We start from the raw sequence: 23322 nt of genomic DNA on the forward strand, positions 1-23322 counted from the left end.
GGAAGGAGACGGTGGTAATATCCCCTAGCTGGAAGGAGACGGTGGTAATATCCCCTAACTGGAAGGAGACGGTGGTAATATCCCCTAACTGGAAGGAGACGGTGGTAATAATAGCCTCCTAACTGGAAGGAGACGGTGGTAATATCCCCTACTGGAAGGAGACGGTGGTAATATCCCCTAACTGGAAGGAGACGGTGGTAATATCCCCTAACTGGAAGGAGACGGTGGTAATATCCCCTAACTGGAAGGAGACGGTGGTAATATCCCCTAACTGGAAGGAGACGGTGGTAATAGCCCCTAACTGGAAGGAGACGGTGGTAATATCCCCTGGAAGGAGACTGGAAGGAAGGAGACGGTGGTAATATCCCCTAACTGGAAGGAGACGGTGGTAATAGCCCCTAACTGGAAGGAGACGGTGGTAATATCCCCTAACTGGAAGGAGACGGTGGTAATATCCCTAACTGGAAGGAGACGGTGGTAATATCCCCTAACTGGAAGGAGACGGTGGTAATATCCCCTAACTGGAAGGAGACGGTGGTAATATCCCCTAACTGGAAGGAGACGGTGGTAATATCCCCTAACTGGAAGGAGACGGTGGTAATAGCCCCTACTGGAAGGAGACGGTGGTAATATCCCCTACTGGAAGGAGACGGTGGTAATAGCCCCTAACTGGAAGGAGACGGTGGTAATATCCCCTAACTGGAAGGAGACGGTGGTAATATCCCCTAACTGGAACTGGAAGGAGACGGTGGTAATATCCCCCTAACTGGAAGGAGACGGTGGTAATATCCCCCTAACTGGAAGGAGACGGTGGTAATATCCCCCTAACTGGAAGGAGACGGTGGTAATAATAGTCCCCTAACTGGAAGGAGACGGTGGTAATATCCCCCTAACTGGAAGGAGACGGTGGTAATATCCCCTACTGGAAGGAGACGGTGGTAATATCCCCCTACTGGAAGGAGACGGTGGTAATAGCCCCAGAATAACTAATCAACACTGGTACTTTGTGAGCCCTAATCTTTTTTTGCCCTTTCTTCTCTCTCTGTGTGTGTGTGTGTGTGTGTGTGCGCGCCACCTCTATATTCTCTGAACTTCAGCTAAAACTACATTCATTCTCAAAGCATAGCGTTACAAATACCTAATATGTAAAACCACCTGTCTTTGTATCACTCGATTGAATTGCAAACTGGTGCGCTTGGCTGAACCGAATGTGTGCACACACACACACACACACACACACACACACACACACACACACACACACACACACACACACACACACACACACACACACACACACACACACACACACACACACACACACACACACACACACACACACACACACAGTGGATAAAAGCTTATGCACCATGACCATCTATCACCCTTCCCCATGACTACTAACAACACACACCAGTCTTTATTACCTCCATAACTCACCCATACACACATGATGTATCTCCCCTCTAGCGGTGTGTCCACCACGATAGACCCATTCTGGGACATCAGTCTGGACCTGCCGGGCTCGTCCACTCCCTTCTGGCCCCTTAGCCCCGGGGGAGACGGCTCAACAGTCAACGGAGAGAGCCACCTTTCAGGGGCCACCACGCTCACAGACTGTCTACGCAGGTAGAGCACACGAAACGACTGTCCGTCCCAAGGTCTTTCAGCAAATCATTTACTGTAAACATTACACTTACAAAAGTTTCAAAAGATTTAAGACATTTCAAATGATGTCTGTATACAATGGTGTTTGTTTGTCACTGGTTTTCCTTTTCTTGTGGCAACAGGTCACACATCTTGCTGCTGTGATGCACACTGGTATTTCACCCAGTAGATATGAGAGTTTATCAAAATTGGATTTGTTTTTTGAATTGTCTCTGTAATTTAATGAATGTCAATTTGCTCTTTATCTTCCATCTTCTCTGTTACCTGTCCTCACTTCCTCTCTCTCTCTTTCCCTCTTCCTCCCTCTTCCTCTTTCTCTTGTACTTCATCACCAGTCACAGCCTGGTTGCTGCAGCATGACTCTTAAAGGCACAGACAGGGCTGATTCTGAGGGGTGAACACATTGTTACAGTATACACACTTAGCATAGCACTGGGAATGAAGCAATGTGTTGGGTACGCATTCTTAGTGGTGTGCTAGTGTGGAGGTTGGATTGTTTTTGTTTATTCAGGTCCCCGTTTAGCGTTTGCCAAGTAGCAGCTCTTCTTCCTGGGGTCCTTGTCTTGTGCTGCAGTGTGTGAAGTCTTTCTCTCTGGCTGATGACCAGTATCAGTCCTCAGTCACATCGTTGACCATCAGTGTTGGCCTCCCACCTACAGAAAACGGTTGGCTTCACTGTTCCATCCAGGCGTGGTGGTCTGGTCGCTGCTTAGCATTATAGTGCAGCCTCTGGCAGTGTAACCATGGAAACTGACATGTTATGTATCACTACAAACACATTCTGTTGTCTTTATATCTGTCTTTTTATACGCTCTGAGTGGACAAAACATTAGGAACACCTGCTCTCTCCATGACTTAGACTGACCAGGTGAATCCGGGGTAGTAGGTTGTAGGTGCCAGGCGTACCGGTTTGTGTCAAGAACTGCAACGCTGCTGGGTTTTTCACTTTCAACAGTTTCCTGTGTGGATGAAGAATGGTCCTCCACCCAAAGGACATCTAGCCAACTTGACACAACTATGGGAAGCATTGGAGTCAGCATCCCTTTTGACACCTTGTAGTCCATGCCCTGCGGAATTGAGGCTGTTCTGTGGGGGTGCAGCTTAATATTAGGAAGGTGTTCCTAACGTTATGTACACTCAGTGTGTTTCTACTTCATCTGTCTCTCTACCCTCTGTATGTATTATCTTCCCTCTTTCTCTCTTCCTCCACCCCTTTCTCACCCTTCCTTCACTCTCTCCTCATACTCTCTCCTCATATTCTCTCTCTCTCCTCATATTCTCTCTCTCTCCTCATATTCTCTCTCTCTCCTCATATTCTCTCTCTCTCCTCATATTCTCTCTCTCTCCTCATATTCTCTCTCTCTCCTCATATTCTCTCTCTCTCCTCATATTCTCTCTCTCTCCTCATGCTCTCTCTCTCTCTCCTCATGCTCTCTCTCTGCTCATACTCTCTTCTCATATTCTCTCTCTCCTCATATTCTCTCTCTCCTCATTCTCTCTCTCTCCTCATATTCTCTCTCTCTCCTCATATTCTCTCTCTCTCCTCATATTCTCTCTCTCTCCTCATATTCTCTCTCTCTCCTCATGCTCTCTCTCTCTCCTCATGCTCTCTCTCTCTCTCCTCATGCTCTCTCTCTGCTCATACTCTCTTCTCATATTCTCTCTCTCCTCATATTCTCTCTCTCTCCTCGTGCTCTCTCTCTCTCCTCGTGCTCTCTCTCCTCGTGCTCTCTCTCCTCGTGCTCTCTCTCCTCGTGCTCTCTCTCCTCGTGCTCTCTCTCCTCGTGCTCTCTCTCCTCGTGCTCTCTCTCCTCGCGCTCTCTCTCCTCGCGCTCTCTCTCCTCGCGCTCTCTCTCCTCGCGCTCTCTCTCCCCATGCTCTCTCTCCCCATGCTCTCCTCATGCTCTCTCGCTCTCATGCTCTCTCGCTCTCATGCTCTCTCGCTCGCTCTCCTCATGCTCTCTCGCTCGCTCTCCTCATGCTCTCGCGCTCGCTCTCCTCATGCACTCGCGCTCGCTCTCCTCATGCACTCGCGCTCGCTCTCCTCATGCTCTCGCGCTCGCTCTCCTCATGCTCTCGCGCTCGCTCTCCTCATGCTCTCGCGCTCGCTCTCCTCATGCTCTCGCGCTCGCTCTCCTCATGCTCTCGCGCTCGCTCTCCTCATGCTCTCGCGCTCGCTCTCCTCATGCTCTCGCGCTCGCTCTCCTCATGCGCTCGCTCTCCTCAAGCTCTCTCGTTCGCTCGCTCTCATCAAGCTCTCTCGTTCTCTCTCTCTCATCAAGCTCTCTCGTTCTCTCTCTCCTAAAGCTCTCTCGTTCTCTCTCTCCTAAAGCTCTCTCGTTCTCTCTCTCCTCAAGCTCTCTCGTTCTCTCTCTCTCCTCAAGCTCTCTCGTTCTCTCTCTCCTCAAGCTCTCTCGTTCTCTCTCTCCTCAAGCTCTCTCGTTCTCTCTCTCTCTCTCTCTCAAGCTCTCTCAAGCTCTCTCGTTCTCTCTCTCTCCTCAAGCTCTCTCGTTCTCAAGCTCTCTCGTTCTCCTCAAGTTCTCGCTCTCAAGCTTCTCGCTCTCTCCTCAAGCTCTCTCGTTCTCTCTCTCTCCTCAAGCTCTCTCGTTCTCTCTCTCTCCTCAAGCTCTCTCGTTCTCTCTCTCTCCTCAAGCTCTCTCGTTCTCTCTCTCCTCAAGCTCTCTCGTTCTCTCTCTCTCCTCAAGCTCTCTCGTTCTCTCTCTCTCTCAAGCTCTCTCGTTCTCTCTCTCTCCTCAAGCTCTCTCGTTCTCTCTCTCTCCTCAAGCTCTCTCGTTCTCTCTCTCTCTCCTCAAGCTCTCTCGTTCTCTCTCTCTCTCCAAGCTCTCTCGTTTCTCTCTCTCTCTCCAAGCTCTCTCGTTCTCTCTCTCTCTCTCCAAGCTCTCTCTCTCTCTCTCCAAGCTCTCTCGTTCTCTCTCTCTCTCAAGCTCTCTCGTTCTCTCTCTCTCTCCAAGCTCTCTCGTTCTCTCTCTCTCTCTCCAAGCTCTCTCGTTCTCTCTCTCTCTCTCCAAGCTCTCTCGTTCTCTCTCTCTCTCCAAGCTCTCTCGTTCTCTCTCTCTCTCCAAGCTCTCTCGTTCTCTCTCTCTCTCCTCAAGCTCTCTCGTTCTCTCTCTCTCTCCTCAAGCTCTCTCGTTCTCTCTCCCCTCAGTCTTTCTCTTAATATTCCACTCCCTCTTTCTGCAGGTTCACTCGGCCTGAGCATCTAGGAAGCAGTGCCAAAATCAAATGTGGCGGTTGCCATAGTTACCAGGAGTCCACCAAACAGCTGACGATGAAGAAGCTCCCCATCGTGGCGTGTTTCCACCTCAAAGTGAGTCTCTCTCTGCTCCTCTCTGCTCCTAGCCAATCACAAGAGGACCACTAAGGACCAGCCATGACCACTAAGGACAATCTATTGAAATACAATATAAGAACTTATCATATTATAATGAAGTATAATAATATATAATACATATATTGAAATATACGAATATAAGAAAATATCATGTTACACAATGCATTCTCACTGTATACTTCCCTATTATAACTACTGGTAGAAGGATTTGTGTGTGGAAAGATTTGCCTTCCATTACTGTCACTACACACACACACACACACACACACACACACAGAGTCACACACACACAGTCTTCTACACGTTTTATTTATGGAGTATGGGGAGCCACACACAAGCTTTTTAAAATATTCCTAGGACTATGCTGAACGTGGGAATCTCTCTTCTCTTCAGACTGATCCATCTATTACCATCAGGGCTCTAGTCTGACAGAGCTCTCTACTTCTCACATGTAATCCCTCCCTTCAGAATGACAAGAAGATCAGGGAGGAGTCTAAATAATGTCTCTCTCTTCCCTCCCCCTCTGCTCTCCTTCTACCCCACCCCCTCTCCCTTTTCCCCCTCTCTCCTATCTGCCCCCTCTTCTCTCTCTTTTCCCCCTTGTCTCTCTTTTCCCCCTTCTCTCTCCTTTCTGCCCCCTTGTCTCTCTTTTCCCCCTTGTCTCTCTTTTCCCCCTTGTCTCTCCCTCCCCCCTTCTCTCCTTTCTGCCCCCTCTTCTCTCTCCCCCTTCTCTCCTTTCTGCCCCCTCTTCTCCCTCCCCCTTCTCTCCTTTCTGCCCCCTCTTCTCCCTCCCCCTTCTCTCCTTTCTGCCCCCTCTTCTCCCTCCCCCTTCTCTCCTTTCTGCCCCCTCTTCTCCTCCCCCTTCTCTCCTTTCTGCCCCCTCTCTCTCCCTCCCCTTCTCTCCTTTCTGCCCCCTCTTCTCTCTCCCCTTCTCTCCTTTCTGCCCCCTCTCTCTCTCCCCTTCTCTCCTTTCTGCCCCCTCTTCTTTCTCCCCTTCTCTCCTTTCTGCCCCCTCTTCTCTCTCCCCCTTCTCTCCTTTCTGCCCCCTCTTCTCTCTCTTTTCTCTTTCCCTCCTCCCCTCTCCCTCTCTCTTTCCTCTCTTCTCTTCTTTCTCTCCTCCTCTCCCCCTTGTCTTTCCTCTCTTCTCTTCTTTCTCTCCTCCTCTCCCCCTTGTCTTTCCTCTCTTCTCTTCTTTCTCTCCTCCTCTCCCCCTTGTCTTTCCTCTCTTCTCTTCTTTCTCTCCCTCTTCTTTCTCTCCCTCCTCTCCCCCTCTTCTCTCCCTTCTCTCCCCCTCTTCTCTCCCTCCTCTCTTCTCTCCCTTCTCTCCCCCTCTTCTCTCCCTCCTCTCCCCTTCTCTTCTCTCCCCCTCTCTTCTCTCCCTTCTCTCCCCCTCTTCTCTCCCTCCTCTCCCCTTCTCTTATCTCCCCCTCTCTTCTCTTCTCTCCCCCATACCTCCTGGGGTGTAGCGGTTTGAACACTCTGCCAAACTGAGGAGGAAGATCACCACCTACGTCTCCTTCCCTCTAGAGCTGGACATGACACCTTTCATAGCTTCCAGGTGAGATCTCTCCACATACACACACACACACACACACACACACACACACACACACACTGTAGATCTAAGCTCTGGTTTGGAAATAGAAAGCCCTCACTCCTCGTGCTCCCGCACTATAAAATAATGATGAGTGTATGAACGCTGTGTGTTCTCCATCCTCCACCTTCCTACTGTCTATCGTATACCCTGCCTTCCTACTGTCTATCGTATACCCTGCCTTCCTACTGTCTATCGTATACCCTGCCTTCCTACTGTCTATCGTATACCCTGCCTTCCTACTGTCTATCGTATACCCTGCCTTCCTACTGTCTATCGTATACCCTGCCTTCCTACTGTCTATCGTATACCCTGCCTTCCTACTGTCTATCGTATACCCTGCCTTCCTACTGTCTATCGTATACCCTGCCTTCCTACTGTCTATCGTATACCCTGCCTTCCTACTGTCTATCGTATACCCTGCCTTCCTACTGTCTATCGTATACCCTGCCTTCCTACTGTCTATCGTATACCCTGCCTTCCTACTGTCTATCGTATACCCTGCCTTCCTACTGTCTATCGTATACCCTGCCTTCCTACTGTCTATCGTATACCCTGCCTTCCTACTGTCTATCTATCTATACCCTGCCTTCCTACTGTCTATCGTATACCCTGCCTTCCTACTGTCTTCCTACTGTCTATACCCTGCCTTCCTACTGTCCTTCCTTCCTACTGTCTATCGTATACCCTGCCTTCCTACTGTCTATCGTATACCCTGCCTTCCTACTGTCTATCGTATACCCTGCCTTCCTACTGTCTATCGTATACCCTGCCTTCCTACTGTCTATCGTATACCCTGCCTTCCTACTGTCTATCGTATACCCTGCCTTCCTACTGTCTATCGTATACCCTGCCTTCCTACTGTCTATCGTATACCCTGCCTTCCTACTGTCTATCCTATACCCTGCCTTCCTACTGTCTATCGTATACCCTGCCTTCCTACTGTCTATCGTATACCCTGCCTTCCTACTGTCTATCGTATACCCCGCCTTCCTACTGTCTATCGTATACCCTACCTTCCTACTGTCTATCGTATACCCTGCCTTCCTACTGTCTATCGTATACCCTGCCTTCCTACTGTCTATCGTATACCCTGCCTTCCTACTGTCTATCGTATACCCTACCTTCCTACTGTCTATCGTATACCCTACCTTCCCTGTCCTATCTATACCCTGCCTTCCTACTGTCTATCGTATACCCTGCCTTCCTACTGTCTATCGTATACCCTGCCTTCCTACTGTCTATCGTATACCCTGCCTTCCTACTGTCTATCGTATACCCTGCCTTCCTACTGTCTATCGTCTATCGTATACCCTGCCTTCCTACTGTCTATCGTATACCCTACCTGTCTATCTACCCTACCTGTCTATCGTATACCCTGCCTTCCTACTGTCTATCGTATACCCTGCCTTCCTACTGTCTATCGTATACCCTGCCTTCCTACTGTCTATCGTATACCCTGCCTTCCTACTGTCTATCGTATACCCTGCCTTCCTACTGTCTATCGTATACCCTGCCTTCCTACTGTCTATCGTATACCCTACCTTCCTACTGTCTATCGTATACCCTGCCTTCCTACTGTCTATCGTATACCCTGCCTTCCTACTGTCTATCGTATACCCTGCCTTCCTACTGTCTATCGTATACCCTACCTTCCTACTGTCTATCGTATACCCTGCCTTCCTACTGTCTATCGTATACCCTGCCTTCCTACTGTCTATCGTATACTGTCTATCTACCTGTCCTTCCTACTGTCTATCGTATACCCTGCCTTCCTACTGTCTATCGTATACCCTGCCTTCCTTCCTATCGTATACCCTGCCTTCCTACTGTCTATCGTATACCCTGCCTTCCTACTGTCTATCGTATACCCTCTTCCTACTGTCTATCGTATACCCTGCCTTCCTACTGTCTATCGTATACCCTGCCTTCCTACTGTCTATCGTATACCCTGCCTTCCTACTGTCTATCGTATACCCTGCCTTCCTACTGTCTATCGTATACCCTGCCTTCCTACTGTCTATCGTATACCCTGCCTTCCTACTGTCTATCGTATACCCTGCCTTCCTACTGTCTATCGTATACCCTGCCTTCCTACTGTCTATCGTATACCCTGCCTTCCTACTGTCTATCGTATACCCTGCCTTCCTACTGTCTATCGTATACCCTGCCTTCCTACTGTCTATCGTATACCCTGCCTTCCTACTGTCTATCGTATACCCTGCCTTCCTACTGTCTATCGTATACCCTGCCTTCCTACTGTCTATCGTATACCCTGCCTTCCTACTGTCTATCGTATACCCTGCCTTCCTACTGTCTATCGTATACCCTGCCTTCCTACTGTCTATCGTATACCCTGCCTTCCTACTGTCTATCGTATACCCTACCTTCCTACTGTCTATCGTATACCCTGCCTTCCTACTGCCTATCGTATACCCTGCCTTCCTACTGTCTATCGTATACCCTGCCTTCCTACTGTCTATCGTATACCCTGCCTTCCTACTGTCTATCGTATACCCTGCCTTCCTACTGTCTATCGTATACCCTGCCTTCCTACTGTCTATCGTATACCCTGCCTTCCTACTGTCTATCGTATACCCTACCTGTCTATCGTATACCCTGCCTTCCTACTGTCTATCGTATACCCTGCCTTCCTACTGTCTATCGTATACCCTGCCTTCCTACTGTCTATCGTATACCCTGCCTTCCTACTGTCTATCGTATACCCTGCCTTCCTACTGTCTATCGTATACCCTGCCTTCCTACTGTCTATCGTATACCCTGCCTTCCTACTGTCTATCGTATACCCTGCCTTCCTACTGTCTATCGTATACCCTGCCTTCCTACTGTCTATCGTATACCCTGCCTTCCTACTGTCTATCGTATACCCTGCCTTCCTACTGCCTGTCGTATACCCTGCCTTCCTACTGCCTGTCGTATACCCTGCCTTCCTACTGTCTATCGTATACCCTGCCTTCCTACTGTCTATCGTATACCCTGCCTTCCTACTGTCTATCGTATACCCTGCCTTCCTACTGTCTATCGTATACCCTGCCTTCCTACTGCCTATCGTACCCTGCCTTCCCTGCCTATCGTATACCCTGCCTTCCTACTGTCTATCGTATACCCTGCCTTCCTACTGTCTATCGTATACCCTGCCTTCCTACTGTCTATCGTATACCCTGCCTTGCCTTCCTACTGTCTATCGTATACCCTGCCTTCCTACTGTCTATCGTATACCCTGCCTTCCTACTGTCTATCGTATACCCTGCCTTCCTACTGTCTATCGTATACCCTGCCTTCCTACTGTCTATCGTATACCCTGCCTTCCTACCGTCTATCGTATACCCTGCCTTCCTACTGTCTATCGTATACCCTGCATTCTACTGTCTATCGTATACCCTGCCTTCCTACTGTCTATCGTATACCCTGCCTTCCTACTGTCTATCGTATACCCTGCCTTCCTACTGTCTATCGTATACCCTGCCTTCCTACTGTCTATCGTATACCCTGCCTTCCTACTGTCTATCGTATACCCTGCCTTCCTACTGTCTATCGTATACCCTTCCTTCCTACTGTCTATCGTATACCCTGCCTTCCTACTGTCTATCGTATACCCTGCCTTCCTACTGTCTATCGTATACCCTGCCTTCCTACTGTCTATCGTATACCCTGCCTTCCTACTGTCTATCGTATACCCTGCCTTCCTACTGTCTATCGTATACCCTGCCTTCCTACTGTCTATCGTATACCCTGCCTTCCTACTGTCTATCGTATACCCTGCCTTCCTACTGCCTATCGTATACCCTGCCTTCCTACTGTCTATCGTATACCCTGCCTTCCTACTGTCTATCGTATACCCTGCCTTCCTACTGTCTATCGTATACCCTGCCTTCCTACTGTCTATCGTATACCCTGCCTTCCTACTGTCTATCTATACCCGCCTTCCTACCTATCGTATACCCTGCCTTCCTACTGTCTATCGTATACCCTGCCTTCCTACTGTCTATCGTATACCCTGCCTTCCTATATCGTATACCCTGCCTTCCTACTGTCTATCGTATACCCTGCCTTCCTACTGTCTATCGTATACCCTGCCTTCCTACTGTCTATCGTATACCCTGCCTTCCTACTGTCTATCGCGCCTGCCTTCCTACTGTCTATCGTATACCCTGCCTTCCTACTGTCTATCGTATACCCTATACCCTGCCTCCCTGTCTATCGTATACCCTGCCTTCCTACTGTCTATCGTATACCCTGCCTTCCTACTGTCTATCGTATACCCTGCCTTCCTACTGTCTATCGTATACCCTACCTTCCTACTGTCTATCGTATACCCTGCCTTCCAACTGCCTGTCGTATACCCTGCCTTCCTACTGTCTATCGTATACCCTGCCTTCCTACTGTCTATCGTATACCCTGCCTTCCTACTGTCTATCGTATACCCTGCATCCTACTGTCTATCGTATACCCTGCCTTCCTACTGCCTATCGTATACCCTGCCTTCCTACTGCCTATCGTATACCCCTGCCTTCCTACTGCCTATCGTATACCCCGCCTTCCTACTGCCTATCGTATACCCCGCCTTCCTACTGTCTACCGTATACCCCGCCTTCCTACTGCCTATCGTATACCCCGCCTTCCTACTGTCTATCGTATACCCTGCCTTCCTACTGTCTATCGTATACCCTACCTTCCTACTGTCTATCGTATACCCTGCCTTCCTACTGTCTATCCAATACCCTGCCTTCCTACTGTCTATCGTATACCCTGCATCCTACTGTCTATCGTATACCCTACCTTCCTACTGTCTATCGTATACCCTACCTTCCAACTGCCTGTCGTATACCCTGCCTTCCTACTGCCTGTCGTATACCCTGCCTTCCTACTGTCTATCGTATACCCTGCCTTCCTACTGCCTGTCGTATACCCTACCTTCCTACTGTCTATCGTATACCCTGCCTTCCTACTGCCTGTCGTATACCCCGCCTTCCTACTGCCTGTCGTATACCCCGCCTTCCTACTGCCTGTCGTATACCCTGCCTTCCTACTGCCTGTCGTATACCCTGCCTTCCTACTGCCTATCGTATACCTGCCTTCCTACTGCCTGTCGTATACTCTGCCTTCCTACTGCCTGTCTGTTCGGCATTGAACCATGCTTTGATCATGCGGCTCTGGCTGTAGTGTTCGGGAGTCATGCGGCTCTGGCTGTAGTGTTCGGGAGTCATGCGGCTCTGGCTGTAGTGTTCGGGAGTCATGCGGCTCTGGCTGTAGTGTTCGGGAGTCATGAGGCTCTGGCTGTAGTGAACGGGAGTCATGAGGCTCTGGCTGTAGTGTTCGGGAGTCATGCGGCTCTGGCTGTAGTGTTCGGGAGTCATGCGGCTCTGGCTGTAGTGTTCGGGAGTCATGCGGCTCTGGCTGTAGTGTTCGGGAGTCATGCGGCTCTGGCTGTAGTGTTCGGGAGTCATGCGGCTCTGGCTGTAGTGTTCGGGAGTCATGCGGCTCTGGCTGTAGTGTTCGGGAGTCATGCGGCTCTGGCTGTAGTGTTCGGGAGTCATGCGGCTCTGGCTGTAGTGAGCGGGAGTCATGCGGCTCTGGCTGTAGTGAGCGGGAGTCATGCGGCTCTGGCTGTAGTGAGCGGGAGTCATGCGGCTCTGGCTGTAGTGAGCGGGAGTCATGCGGCTCTGGCTGGAGTGAGCGGGAGTCATGCGGCTCTGGCTGTAGTGAGCGGGAGTCATGCGGCTCTGGCTGTAGTGTTCGGGAGTCATGCGGCTCTGGCTGTAGTGTTCGGGAGTCATGCGGCTCTGGCTGTAGTGTTCGGGAGTCATGCGGCTCTGGCTGTAGTGTTCGGGAGTCATGCGGCTCTGGCTGTAGTGTTCGGGAGTCATGCGGCTCTGGCTGTAGTGAGCGGGAGTCATGCGGCTCTGGCTGTAGTGAGTCATGCGGCTCTGGCTGCGGGAGTCATGCGGCTCTGGCTGTAGTGAGCGGGAGTCATGCGGCTCTGGCTGTAGTGTTCGGGAGTCATGCGGCTCTGGCTGTAGTGTTCGGGAGTCATGCGGCTCTGGCTGTAGTGAGCGGGAGTCATGCGGCTCTGGCTGTAGTGTTCGGGAGTCATGCGGCTCTGGCTGTAGTGAGCGGGAGTCATGCGGCTCTGGCTGTAGTGTTCGGGAGTCATGCGGCTCTGGCTGTAGTGTTCGGGAGTCATGCGGCTCTGGCTGTAGTGTTCGGGAGTCATGCGGCTCTGGCTGTAGTGTTCGGGAGTCATGCGGCTCTGGCTGTAGTGTTCGGGAGTCATGCGGCTCTGGCTGTAGTGTGAGCGGGAGTCATGCGGCTCTGGCTGTAGTGTTCGGGAGTCATGCGGCTCTGGCTGTAGTGTTCGGGAGTCATGCGGCTCTGGCTGTAGTGAACGGGAGTCATGCGGCTCTGGCTGTAGTGAGCGGCAGAGAAATAGGAGAGTGTAGGAGGCTCTCCTGTCTGTCTGCTTATTATGCAGGACACCCCTGCCACCTAGTGGATGTTTGGGACACTTTCATGTCATCCTCTGGGGTTCTTTGTACTTTAGATAGTTTATAACTGGAGAAATGTATTGACCCCAAATCAATCAATCCAAGACACAGTATTATGTCTGAATACTCATGACAGAATTCTAGTATGTGGTAACACTTTCCTTCATAACACTGTCAAACGTGACATAACAGATTGTAGTAACAGTCACTCTTGAACTAACACTCCTACTACCACTGACTATGTTGAGGAAACAGGAGCTCACTATGACTGACTGATAGGTGGGTTTCTCACCCAGCTACCTGAAGATGAACACACTTCACGTCACAGGGGATAAGAGCATCAGCTTCATGACTAATATAGACATGTAGCCTTCACTGTGAGACTGTCATTTGAATGACTGTTATGTAACCTGGATGTTTCAAGTCAACTGTAACCATGTATGTTGGATGATGTCCTTCTCACTGTCCCGTGTCAATATAGTGGGTGTCATTTGATATGAGCATGTGACGGTGTCTCTGTCCTCTACAGTAAGGAGAGCAGGATGAATGGCCAGTATCAACAGACAGTAGAAGTATTAAACAACGACAATAAGTAAGTATGTTGATGTTTATTCTGTTATGGTAAACAACGTATCACCAGTAAACAGCACCAGATCTGGCTTCAAGTAAGGTTGAAATGCTGTTTAAACCTTTGATCTGTCTGGGCTTGATTGAGCTTTGCCTTGCACAATGGAACCAAGAAAATAGTTGAAAAGTGCAAACATGTCCCACCTAGCACTCCAGACGAGCTAAAACAAACGCTGAAACATGGCCCACCTAGCACTCCAGACGAGCTAAAACAAACGCTGAAACATGTCCCACCTAGCACTCCAGACGAGCTAAAACAAACGCTGAAACATGGCCCACCTAGCACTCCAGACGAGCTAAAACAAACGCTGAAACATGGCCCACCTAGCACTCCAGACGAGCTAAAACAAACGCTGAAACATGTCCCACCTAGCACTCCAGACGAGCTAAAACAAACGCTGAAACATGGCCCACCTAGCACTCCAGACGAGCTAAAACAAACGCTGAAACATGGCCCACCTAGCACTCCAGACGAGCTAAAACAAACGCTGAAACATGGCCCACCTAGCACTCCAGACGAGCTAAAACAAACGCTGAAACATGTCCCACCTAGCACTCCAGACGAGCTAAAACAACCGCTGAAACACGGCCCACCTAGCACTCCAGACGAGCTAAAACAACCGCTGAAACATGGCCCACCTAGCACTCCAGACGAGCTAAAACAACCGCTGAAACATGGCCCACCTAGCACTCCAGACGAGCTAAAACAAACGCTGAAACATGGCCCACCTAGCACTCCAGACGAGCTAAAACAAACGCTGAAACATGGCCCACCTAGCACTCCAGACGAGCTAAAACAAACGCTGAAACATGGCCCACCTAGCACTCCAGACGAGCTAAAACAAACACTGAAACATGTCCCACCTAGCACTCCAGACGAGCTAAAACAACCGCTGAAACATGTCCCACCTAGCACTCCAGACGAGCTAAAACAACCGCTGAAAGGATTTCACATTTCCACTAGTATTTGAAGCCTGGTCTGAATAACACCTTATTCTAATGTTGATGGGTTTCCATGTCTGCCGTTTGTCATTTATTTGAGAACGAAAGCACAGAAAAAATGCTAGATTCATCTCATTGTTTCCATTCTAGCGCAACAGCGAATGCTAACGGCGTGGAGCTTCCTAGTCCGACTCCCAAATGAAATCAATTTAAACACTATTAAATGTAGCTCCATTATTCTCCTCCATGGCGGTTACACTGGCATTCATTATCCCAGACATTTACCAGGGTTAAATGGATCCGTGTTATACAGGACCATGTCTAGTTGGTACTTTGACTGGAGTACTAAGGACAAGAGTGTTCATCACCATGGTCCCTGTGACTGTTTTGATGGATTGGATATAGGCCATTGACTGTCCCTCTGACTCGTTGACATGGTCAGAGAAATGGATGTGTAAACTAAGAGGAATAGGTGAAGCCAGAATAATCAGGTGAAGTTAATATATACCACCAGCTGTGATATAAAGTACTTTAAGTCAGCCTCACTTCCTTCTCCACTGTCTCTCTGTGTGTGTGTTGTGGTGGACCAGGTATTCTCTGTGTGTGTGTTGTGGTGGACCAGGTATTCTCTGTGTGTGTGTTGTGGTGGACCAGGTATTCTCTGTGTGTGTGTTGTGGTGGACCAGGTATTCTCTGTTTAACTGTCCACTGTCGCTGTGTGTATGTGTTGTGGTGGACCAGGTATTCTCTGTTTAACTGTCCACTGTCTCTGTGTGTGTGTTGTGGTGGACCAGGTATTCTCTGTATAACTGTCCACTGTGTGTGTGTGTTGTAGAGGTCGACCCATTATGATTTTTCAACGCCGATGCCGATTATTGGAGGACCAAAAAAAGCTGATGCCGATTAATCGGCCAATTTAAATAATTAATTAAAAAAATATATATATATATATATATATATATAAGAATTTTTTTATTTGTAATAATGACAATTACAACAATACTGAATGAACACTTATTTTAACTTAATACAATACATCAATAAAATCAATTTAGCCTCAAATAAATAATGAAACATGTTCAATTTGGTTTAAATAATGTAAAAACACAGTGTTGTAAGTAAAAGTGCAATATGTTCCTTGCTCAGAACATGAGAACATATGAAAGCTGGTCGTTCCTTTTAACATGAGTCTGAAATATTCCCAGGTAAGAAGGTTTAGGTTGTAGTTATTATAGGAATTATAGGACTATTTCTCTTTATACGATTTGTATTTCATATACCTTTGACTATTGGATGTTCTTATAGGCACTTTAGTATTGCCAGTGTAACAGTATAGATTCTGTCCCTCTCCTCGCTCCTCCCTGGGCTCGAACCAGGAACACATCGACAACAGCCACCCTCGAAGCAGCGTTACCCATGCAGAGCAAGGGGAACAACTACTCCAAGTCTCAGAGCGAGTGAAGTTTGAAACGCTATTAGCGCACATCGGTTACACCAGCCTAATCTCGGTAGTTGATAGGCTTGAAGTCATCAACAGTGCTTGAAGTACAGCGACGATCTGCTGGTAAAACGCTCAAAAGTGCCGTTTGAATTAATGTTTACGAGCCTGCTGCTTTCTACCACCGCTCAGTCAGACTGCTCTATCAAATCATAGACTTAATTATAACATAATAACACACACAAATACGAGCCTTGGGTCATTAACATGGTCGAATCCGGAAACTATCATCATACAGAACCGTTCTGTATTTTATCTAATGGGTGGCATCCCTAAGTCTAAATATTGCTGTTACATTGCACAACCTTCAATGTTATGTCATAATTACGTAACATTCTGGCAAATTAGTTCGCAACGAGCCAGGCGGCCCAAACTGTTGCATATACCCTGACTCTGTTGCAAGAGAAGTGACAACATTTTTCCAAGGTAAATTAAATTAATGTTAGCAGGCAATATTAACTAAATATGCAGGTTTAAAAATATATACTTGTGTATTGATTTTAAGAAAGGCATTGATGTTTATGGTTAGGTACACGTTGGAACAACAACAGTCCTTTTTGTGAATGCCACCGCATCAATTATATGCAACGCAGGACGCAGGACACACTAGATAAACTAGTAATATCAACCATGTGTAGTTATAACTAGTGATTAGTATTGATTGATTCATTGTTTTTTATAAGATAAGTTTAATGCTAGCTCGCAACTTACCTTGGTTTGCTGCATTCGCGTAACAGGCAGGTTCCTCGTGGAGTGCAATGTAATCAGGTTAGAGCGTCAGGTTGCAAGATTGAATCCCCGGGCTGACAAGGTAAAAATCTGTTGTTCTGCCCCTGAACAAGGCAGTTAACCCACTGTTCCTAGGCCGTCATTGAAAATAAGAATGTGTTCTTAACTGACTTGCCTAGTTAAATAAAGATTCAATAAAGGTGTAAATAAAAAGGAAAATCGGTGTCCAAAAATACAGATTTCCGAATGTTAATTAATCGGTCGACCTCTAGTGTGTTGTGGTGGAGCAGGTATTCTCTGTTCAACTGTCTGTGTGTTGTGGTGGACCAGGTATTCTCTGTTTAACTGTCTGTGTTGTGGTGGAGCAGGTATTCTCTGTTTAACTGTCTGTGTGTTGTGGTGGAGCAGGTATTCTCTGTTTAACTGTCTGTGTGTTGTGGTGGAGCAGGTATTCTCTGTTTAACTGTCTGTGTGTTGTGGTGGAGCAGGTATTCTCTGTTCAACTGTCTGTGTGTTGTGGTGGAGCAGGTATTCTCTGTTTAACTGTCTGTGTGTTGTGGTGGAGCAGGTATTCTCTGTTTAACTGTCTGTGTGTTGTGGTGGAGCAGGTATTCTCTGTTTAACTGTCTGTGTGTTGTGGTGGAGCAGGTATTCTCTGTTTAACTGTCTGTGTGTTGTGGTGGAGCAGGCATTCTCTGTTTAACTGTCTGTGTGTTGTGGTGGACCAGGCATTCTCTGTTTAACTGTCTGTGTGTTGTGGTGGACCAGGTATTCTCTGTTTAACTGTCTGTGTGTTGTGGTGGACCAGGTATTCTCTGTTTAACTGTCTGTGTGTTGTGGTGGACCAGGTATTCTCTGTTTAACTGTCTGTGTGTTGTGGTGGACCAGGTATTCTCTGTTTAACTGTCTGTGTGTTGTGGTGGACCAGGTATTCTCTGTTTAACTGTCTGTGTGTTGTGGTGGAGCAGGTATTCTCTGTTTAACTGTCTGTGTGTTGTGGTGGAGCAGGTATTCTCTGTTTGCGGTGGTGAACCACCAGGGCACCCTGGAGAGTGGTCACTACACCAGCTTCATCCGCCAACACAAGGACCAGTGGTTCAAGTGTGACGACGCCATCATCACAAAGGCCAGCATCAAGGACGTGTTGGACAGTGAAGGGTGGGTCGTCAGACTCCACGGTCATTTCCTTTACAAAACAGACTGAAAGGAACGACTGGAGCAGGGAGGGACTACCAATAGAAAAACACTACTATTTGTTTTCTGTTGTAAAATATTTTGACTGTGTTCAGTGGGGTACACTGTAGCAAAACGTTTTTTCAGAGGAAAACAAAAGGTTGTGTTATTGAACAAGTTCAGGTAGTACCTCCAGGTTTCAATCCATTTCCAAATGTTTTCTCCCCACTGAACATAACCCTGAGGATCCATTTCAGTCAAGTTACTCTCAGTTGATTTAGATGTGGAATTTCTGTGTGATTGCAGTTCAACACCCGCATCATATTCAGAACTACCTGTACAACTACTGCTACTACCTGAACGTGTCCAATATGAACACAGATGTCCATTTGTTGTTGCAAAATGTTTTGGGTGCCCGACTGAACACAATGTTAGATTGCAGTCAATTTAGATTTAATTGACCCCAACTCTAGAGGTCGATTCCATCCATACACATTCTTAGTGTTAACAACCCTGAACAACCCCACACAAACTAACCACATTTAAGTTAACTATTTTCCTGTACCATTACTACTAATCACATTTATATCAAATAGTGCTTTCCCTATTCTGCTACTAATACTGCTAATGCTACTAATACTACTACTGCTAATGCTACTAATACTGCTACTAATACTACTGCTACTAATACTGATACTACTGCTTCTAATACTACTGCTGCTGCTATTGCTACTACTACTGCTGCTACTTCTATTACTGCTACTGCTGCTACTACTAACTAATACTGCTATTAATACTACTGCTACTATTACTAAAACTGCTGCTGCTAGTACTACTTACTACTACTACAGCTGTTACTACTACAGCTACTACTACTACTAATCTAATTTAATCGAACTATTTCCCTTTACTACTAATACTATTACTACTACTGCTGCTGCTAGTACTACTTACTAATACTGCTACTACTAGTACTACTTACTAATACTGCTACTACTACTACTACTCCTACTAATCACATTTAAGTCTAATAGCACTTTCCCTGTACTACTACTGCTAATAATCACGTTTAATCTAACTATTTCCCTTTACTACTGCTACTACTAATACTACTAGTACTGCTTGCTAATACTACTCCTGCTACTAATACTACTACTACTGCTGCTACTACTAATCACATTTAAGTCTAATAGCTATTTCCCTCTACTACTACTAATAATAATAATAATCACATTTAATCAAACTATTTCCCTTTACTGCTGCTGCTACTACTACTACTAATAATAATAATAATCACATTTAATCTAACTATTTCCCTTTACTGCTGCTGCTACTACTACTACTAATAATAATCACATTTAATCGAACTATTTCCCTTTACTGCTGCTGCTACTACTACTAATAATAATAATAATAATAATATTCACATTTAATCTAACTATTTCCCTTTACTACTGCTGCTGCTGCTACTACTACTAATAATAATATTCACATTTAATCTAACTATTTCCCTTTACTACTGCTGCTGCTACTACTACTACTAATAATAATAATAATAATAATATTCACATTTAATCTAACTATTTCCCTTTACTACTGCTGCTGCTACTACTACTACTACTACTACTACTACTAATAATAATAATAATAATAATATTCACATTTAATCTAACTATTTCCCTTTACTACTGCTGCTACTACTACTACTAATAATAATAATAATCACATTTAATCTAACTATTTCCCTTTACTACTGCTGCTGCTACTACTACTACTAATAATAATCACATTTAATCGAACTATTTCCCTTTACTGCTGCTGCTACTACTACTACTAATAATAATCACATTTAATCAAACTATTTCCCTTTACTGCTGCTGCTACTACTACTACTACTACTACTACTAATAATAATAATAATAATAATAATAATAATATTCACATTTAATCTAACTATTTCCCTTACTACTGCTGCTGCTACTACTACTAATAATAATATTACATTTAACTAACTATTTCCCTTTACTAACTAATACTAATAATAATAATATTCACATTTAATCTAACTATTTCCCTTTACTACTGCTGCTACTACTACTACTACTACTACTAATAATAATAATAATAATATTCACATTTAATCTAACTATTTCCCTTTACTACTGCTGCTGCTACTACTACTACTACTACTAATAATAATAATAATAATATTCACATTTAATCTAACTATTTCCCTTTACTACTGCTGCTACTACTACTAATAATAATAATAATAATATTCACATTTAATCTAACTATTTCCCTTTACTACTGCTGCTACTACTAATTAAAATAATAATAATAATAATATTCACATTTAATCTAACTATTTCCTTTTACTACTACTACTAATAATAATAATAATAATAATAATAATAATAATATTCACATTTAATCTAACTATTTCCCTTTACTACTGCTGCTGCTACTACTACCTACTACTACTACTACGTCTACTACTAATCACATGTAAGTCTAATAGCTCTTTTCCTTTCCCCTCAGGTATCTGCTGTTCTATCACAAGCAGTTCCTGGAGTATGAGTAGCCTTACCTTGTAGACCGCTGACTCTGTGGAGAACCAACCAACCCAACGCTCAAAGAGATGAGGAACCAACCAATGACTGTGGAACAGAGGACGATAAAACACGAACACACAAACCTACCTGAAACTCTGACTATACCAGTTACTACTACCCCCCCCTGACAGGGGTGACAGTCTAACATAAACAATGACTAATAGTGAAAAATCATGCAAAACTTGTTCAAAAACAGCACTGAGCTCCCGGCATCTACTTGACACAACTGAATGGAGAAAGAGAATGAGGAAAAATGGAGTGGAGTGGGTGGGAAGGAGCCCTCCCTCTCTCTCCCTCACTCCGCCCCTTTTCTGACGTTGGGGCGGAGCCTTGTCGAGAGTGATTGACAGTTCTGTGGAGAGGAAGTAGGAGGGAAGAGGGCACAGTGGGACTCAAACCCCCAAAACTACAGTATTGATTTGTGAATTCTTGTTTCTTTCCTCATGGTGCTCTCGTTTCCACTGAAAAGCATTTACCATACAGAGACGATGGGAGGAGACTGTCCAACGTCTTCATATGCATACACAACTGAATGCAAAAAAGATATATACTTCAACAACAGAACAAAGTATGGTATTATTTAAAATAAAATAGCAAACAAGATTTAGTTATGATTCTTATCATTTGAATTTAGTTTTGGAATATGCTGTATGATCCTCTAGTACATCTATTTTTTTAAAGAGGAAAAGTGAGAGAACTGAGAGCACGAGACGCCATCCTTGCTAGTTTCCTGGTAAGCGTAGCCAAACATGAAAAATGGACTTGGAGCAAACTGAACGTACCCATGTTCAAACTATTTTTTTTGTTGATTATTTTCTTGTTTCATTTTGGTTGAGGGAATATCTATTTTTTTATTTAGCGACTCGTTCATTGAAATTCTTTGTACCATTTCTTTCCAGTGTCCACGTTAATCTCATCGTTCTGTTTTGTTGCGGTGCAGTAATGTCCCTTCCTTGCTGTCATGGTACCTTCAGAAGACATTATTTCGATGTAGTATTCTTGATCGTGGAAAGTGTTGTTGGGTATATAATGATGGTGGTGATTTAAATTGGCTCACTTTTGGCTGTTGACATTTTTCAGCTACAGGTTTCTTGTGGCATTATGAAGTAGAGGCAATGTATTCTCTGTAGCTTGGTCCCAGATCTGTTTGTGCTGTCTTGCTAAAACTCTTATAGTAGCTGGCAAGCCATCACAAACAGATCTGGGACCAGGCCATGGCTATCAGACTGCTGTGGGTCTTTTTAAAAGACCTCTGCAACACAGTAGGGTGGATACCTGGGGCAAATCGCTTGCTATTCCCCATATACTGCAGGGACAAATGTAGTTCTCTAGGGAATAGTGGGCCATTTCACACATACCTCTAGAGTCTGTCAACTAAAGCGATGTGCTAACGTAAGCCTACTGCAACACAGCTGTGCAGGTCTAGGGCAAAACTGAAATGGCTCACTATTCCCTATATAGTGCACTACTTTTTAATTCTGTCCAATAGTTGTGCACTACATAGGGAATAGTGTGCCATTTTGGACGTCTCTGTCTTAATGTCGCCTTGGGCAATAATACCTCGACGCCTACACCTCTTCTGTTACAAGACTCTGTTGACTGATTTGTGTACTGTTGTTGGGGGGGATAAATGGCGATGATGAAGGATTGCACGTACATGGTGGCGCTGTCTGTTTGCTGCACACTCTCCAGCTTTGAATCCATCAGTGTTCTCTTAATATCCACAACAACAACCACATGTGGCTTGTTTAGACCAAGGTTGTGTTCATTAGGCAACAAATAGAGAACTCTCAAACGGGGAGGGACTGCTTGGGCTTGTCCAATGAGAAACGCTCATTTAAATGTTCCGTGGCAAAACGTTTTAAAACGTTATCCATTGCGTTTCCTGATGTGCACGACCCAATGTGTCTTGTGGTAGGTTGCCTCTGCAGTGCAGTAACACAGTGCTCTATCCTATCAGTATGCTGTCTGAATTCTGAGTCTAAAAAGAAAGAACATAAATGTGTTGTTGGGTATTTTATGTTTGAATATCACTGTGTATGTAAAGTTTTAAAAAAGAAATGTGGGAACATGTATACCACATTGATACCGCAACACTTTGGGTCTGGTCCAGCTGCTCGGGAAACAAACAAACAATACAAATAAATAAAACATATCTATCCTCTGGTCTGGAACAGATAGTCCATTATTGAACCCTGAGCCAGAACAGAGAAATCACACGTTTAAATGGTTGCACCACCAAGGCTTCCGATGAGAAGAGCGCCACCCAGAGGTCATTCAGGAACGCAGCCCTAAAGTGTAAGAAGGTGAGAGGAGAGACATTGTCCGTTTCAGTGATTAAACTCAACAAAACTCATGCGGTCCTTTTTTTCTCTTTAATTAGAACATACTCTGTCTCCATTGTCTGATTTCTACTGTTTCAAATCTATTCCATCTGTTCTCTAGTGTAGTGTGCAGTTTCGTGGTGTTGAATGACAACGTTTGGATAGAAATGCATTTAGTAGAAATGAATGTCCGATAGAATAGGAAATGATATCTGCTATTCATTCTATCTTTAAAGCTCAGTGTTTCCTGTCACTGAATACATCCCTGTAGGTAAACCACCAACACAGAGACAG

The 23322-nt window shown here is 45.8% G+C and overlaps 1 protein-coding gene across 50 annotated transcripts in view; it reads left to right on the forward strand.

Moving 5' to 3' along the window:
- LOC118380564 (ubiquitin carboxyl-terminal hydrolase 22-like) overlaps positions 1-23060 on the forward strand; it is a 79427-nt gene extending 56367 nt beyond the window's left edge. Inside the window, exons 9-16 of one of the 50 annotated variants that reach the window (XR_008127107.1) lie at positions 1471-1629; positions 4870-4996; positions 6487-6578; positions 13650-17246; positions 17285-17564; positions 17685-17764; positions 17885-18074; positions 20631-23060. Coding sequence is in view for 1 of the 50 variants with exons in the window: in XM_052513640.1 (XP_052369600.1) it covers positions 1471-1629; positions 4870-4996; positions 6487-6578; positions 13650-13712; positions 17925-18074; positions 20631-20673 (634 nt within the window). In the remaining 49 variants the exon portion in view is untranslated. Of the gene's footprint in view, positions 1-1470; positions 1630-4869; positions 4997-6486; positions 6579-13649; positions 17247-17284; positions 18075-20630 lie in introns of all 50 variants that reach the window. The other 49 variants (XR_008127106.1, XR_008127108.1, XR_008127114.1 and 46 more) reach the window with 49 other exon arrangements.
- Positions 23061-23322: the final 262 nt, after the last annotated feature.

Source organism: Oncorhynchus keta, unplaced genomic scaffold, assembly GCF_023373465.1.
Source record: "Oncorhynchus keta strain PuntledgeMale-10-30-2019 unplaced genomic scaffold, Oket_V2 Un_scaffold_13320_pilon_pilon, whole genome shotgun sequence".
NCBI classification, from domain to species: Eukaryota; Metazoa; Chordata; class Actinopteri; order Salmoniformes; family Salmonidae; genus Oncorhynchus; species Oncorhynchus keta.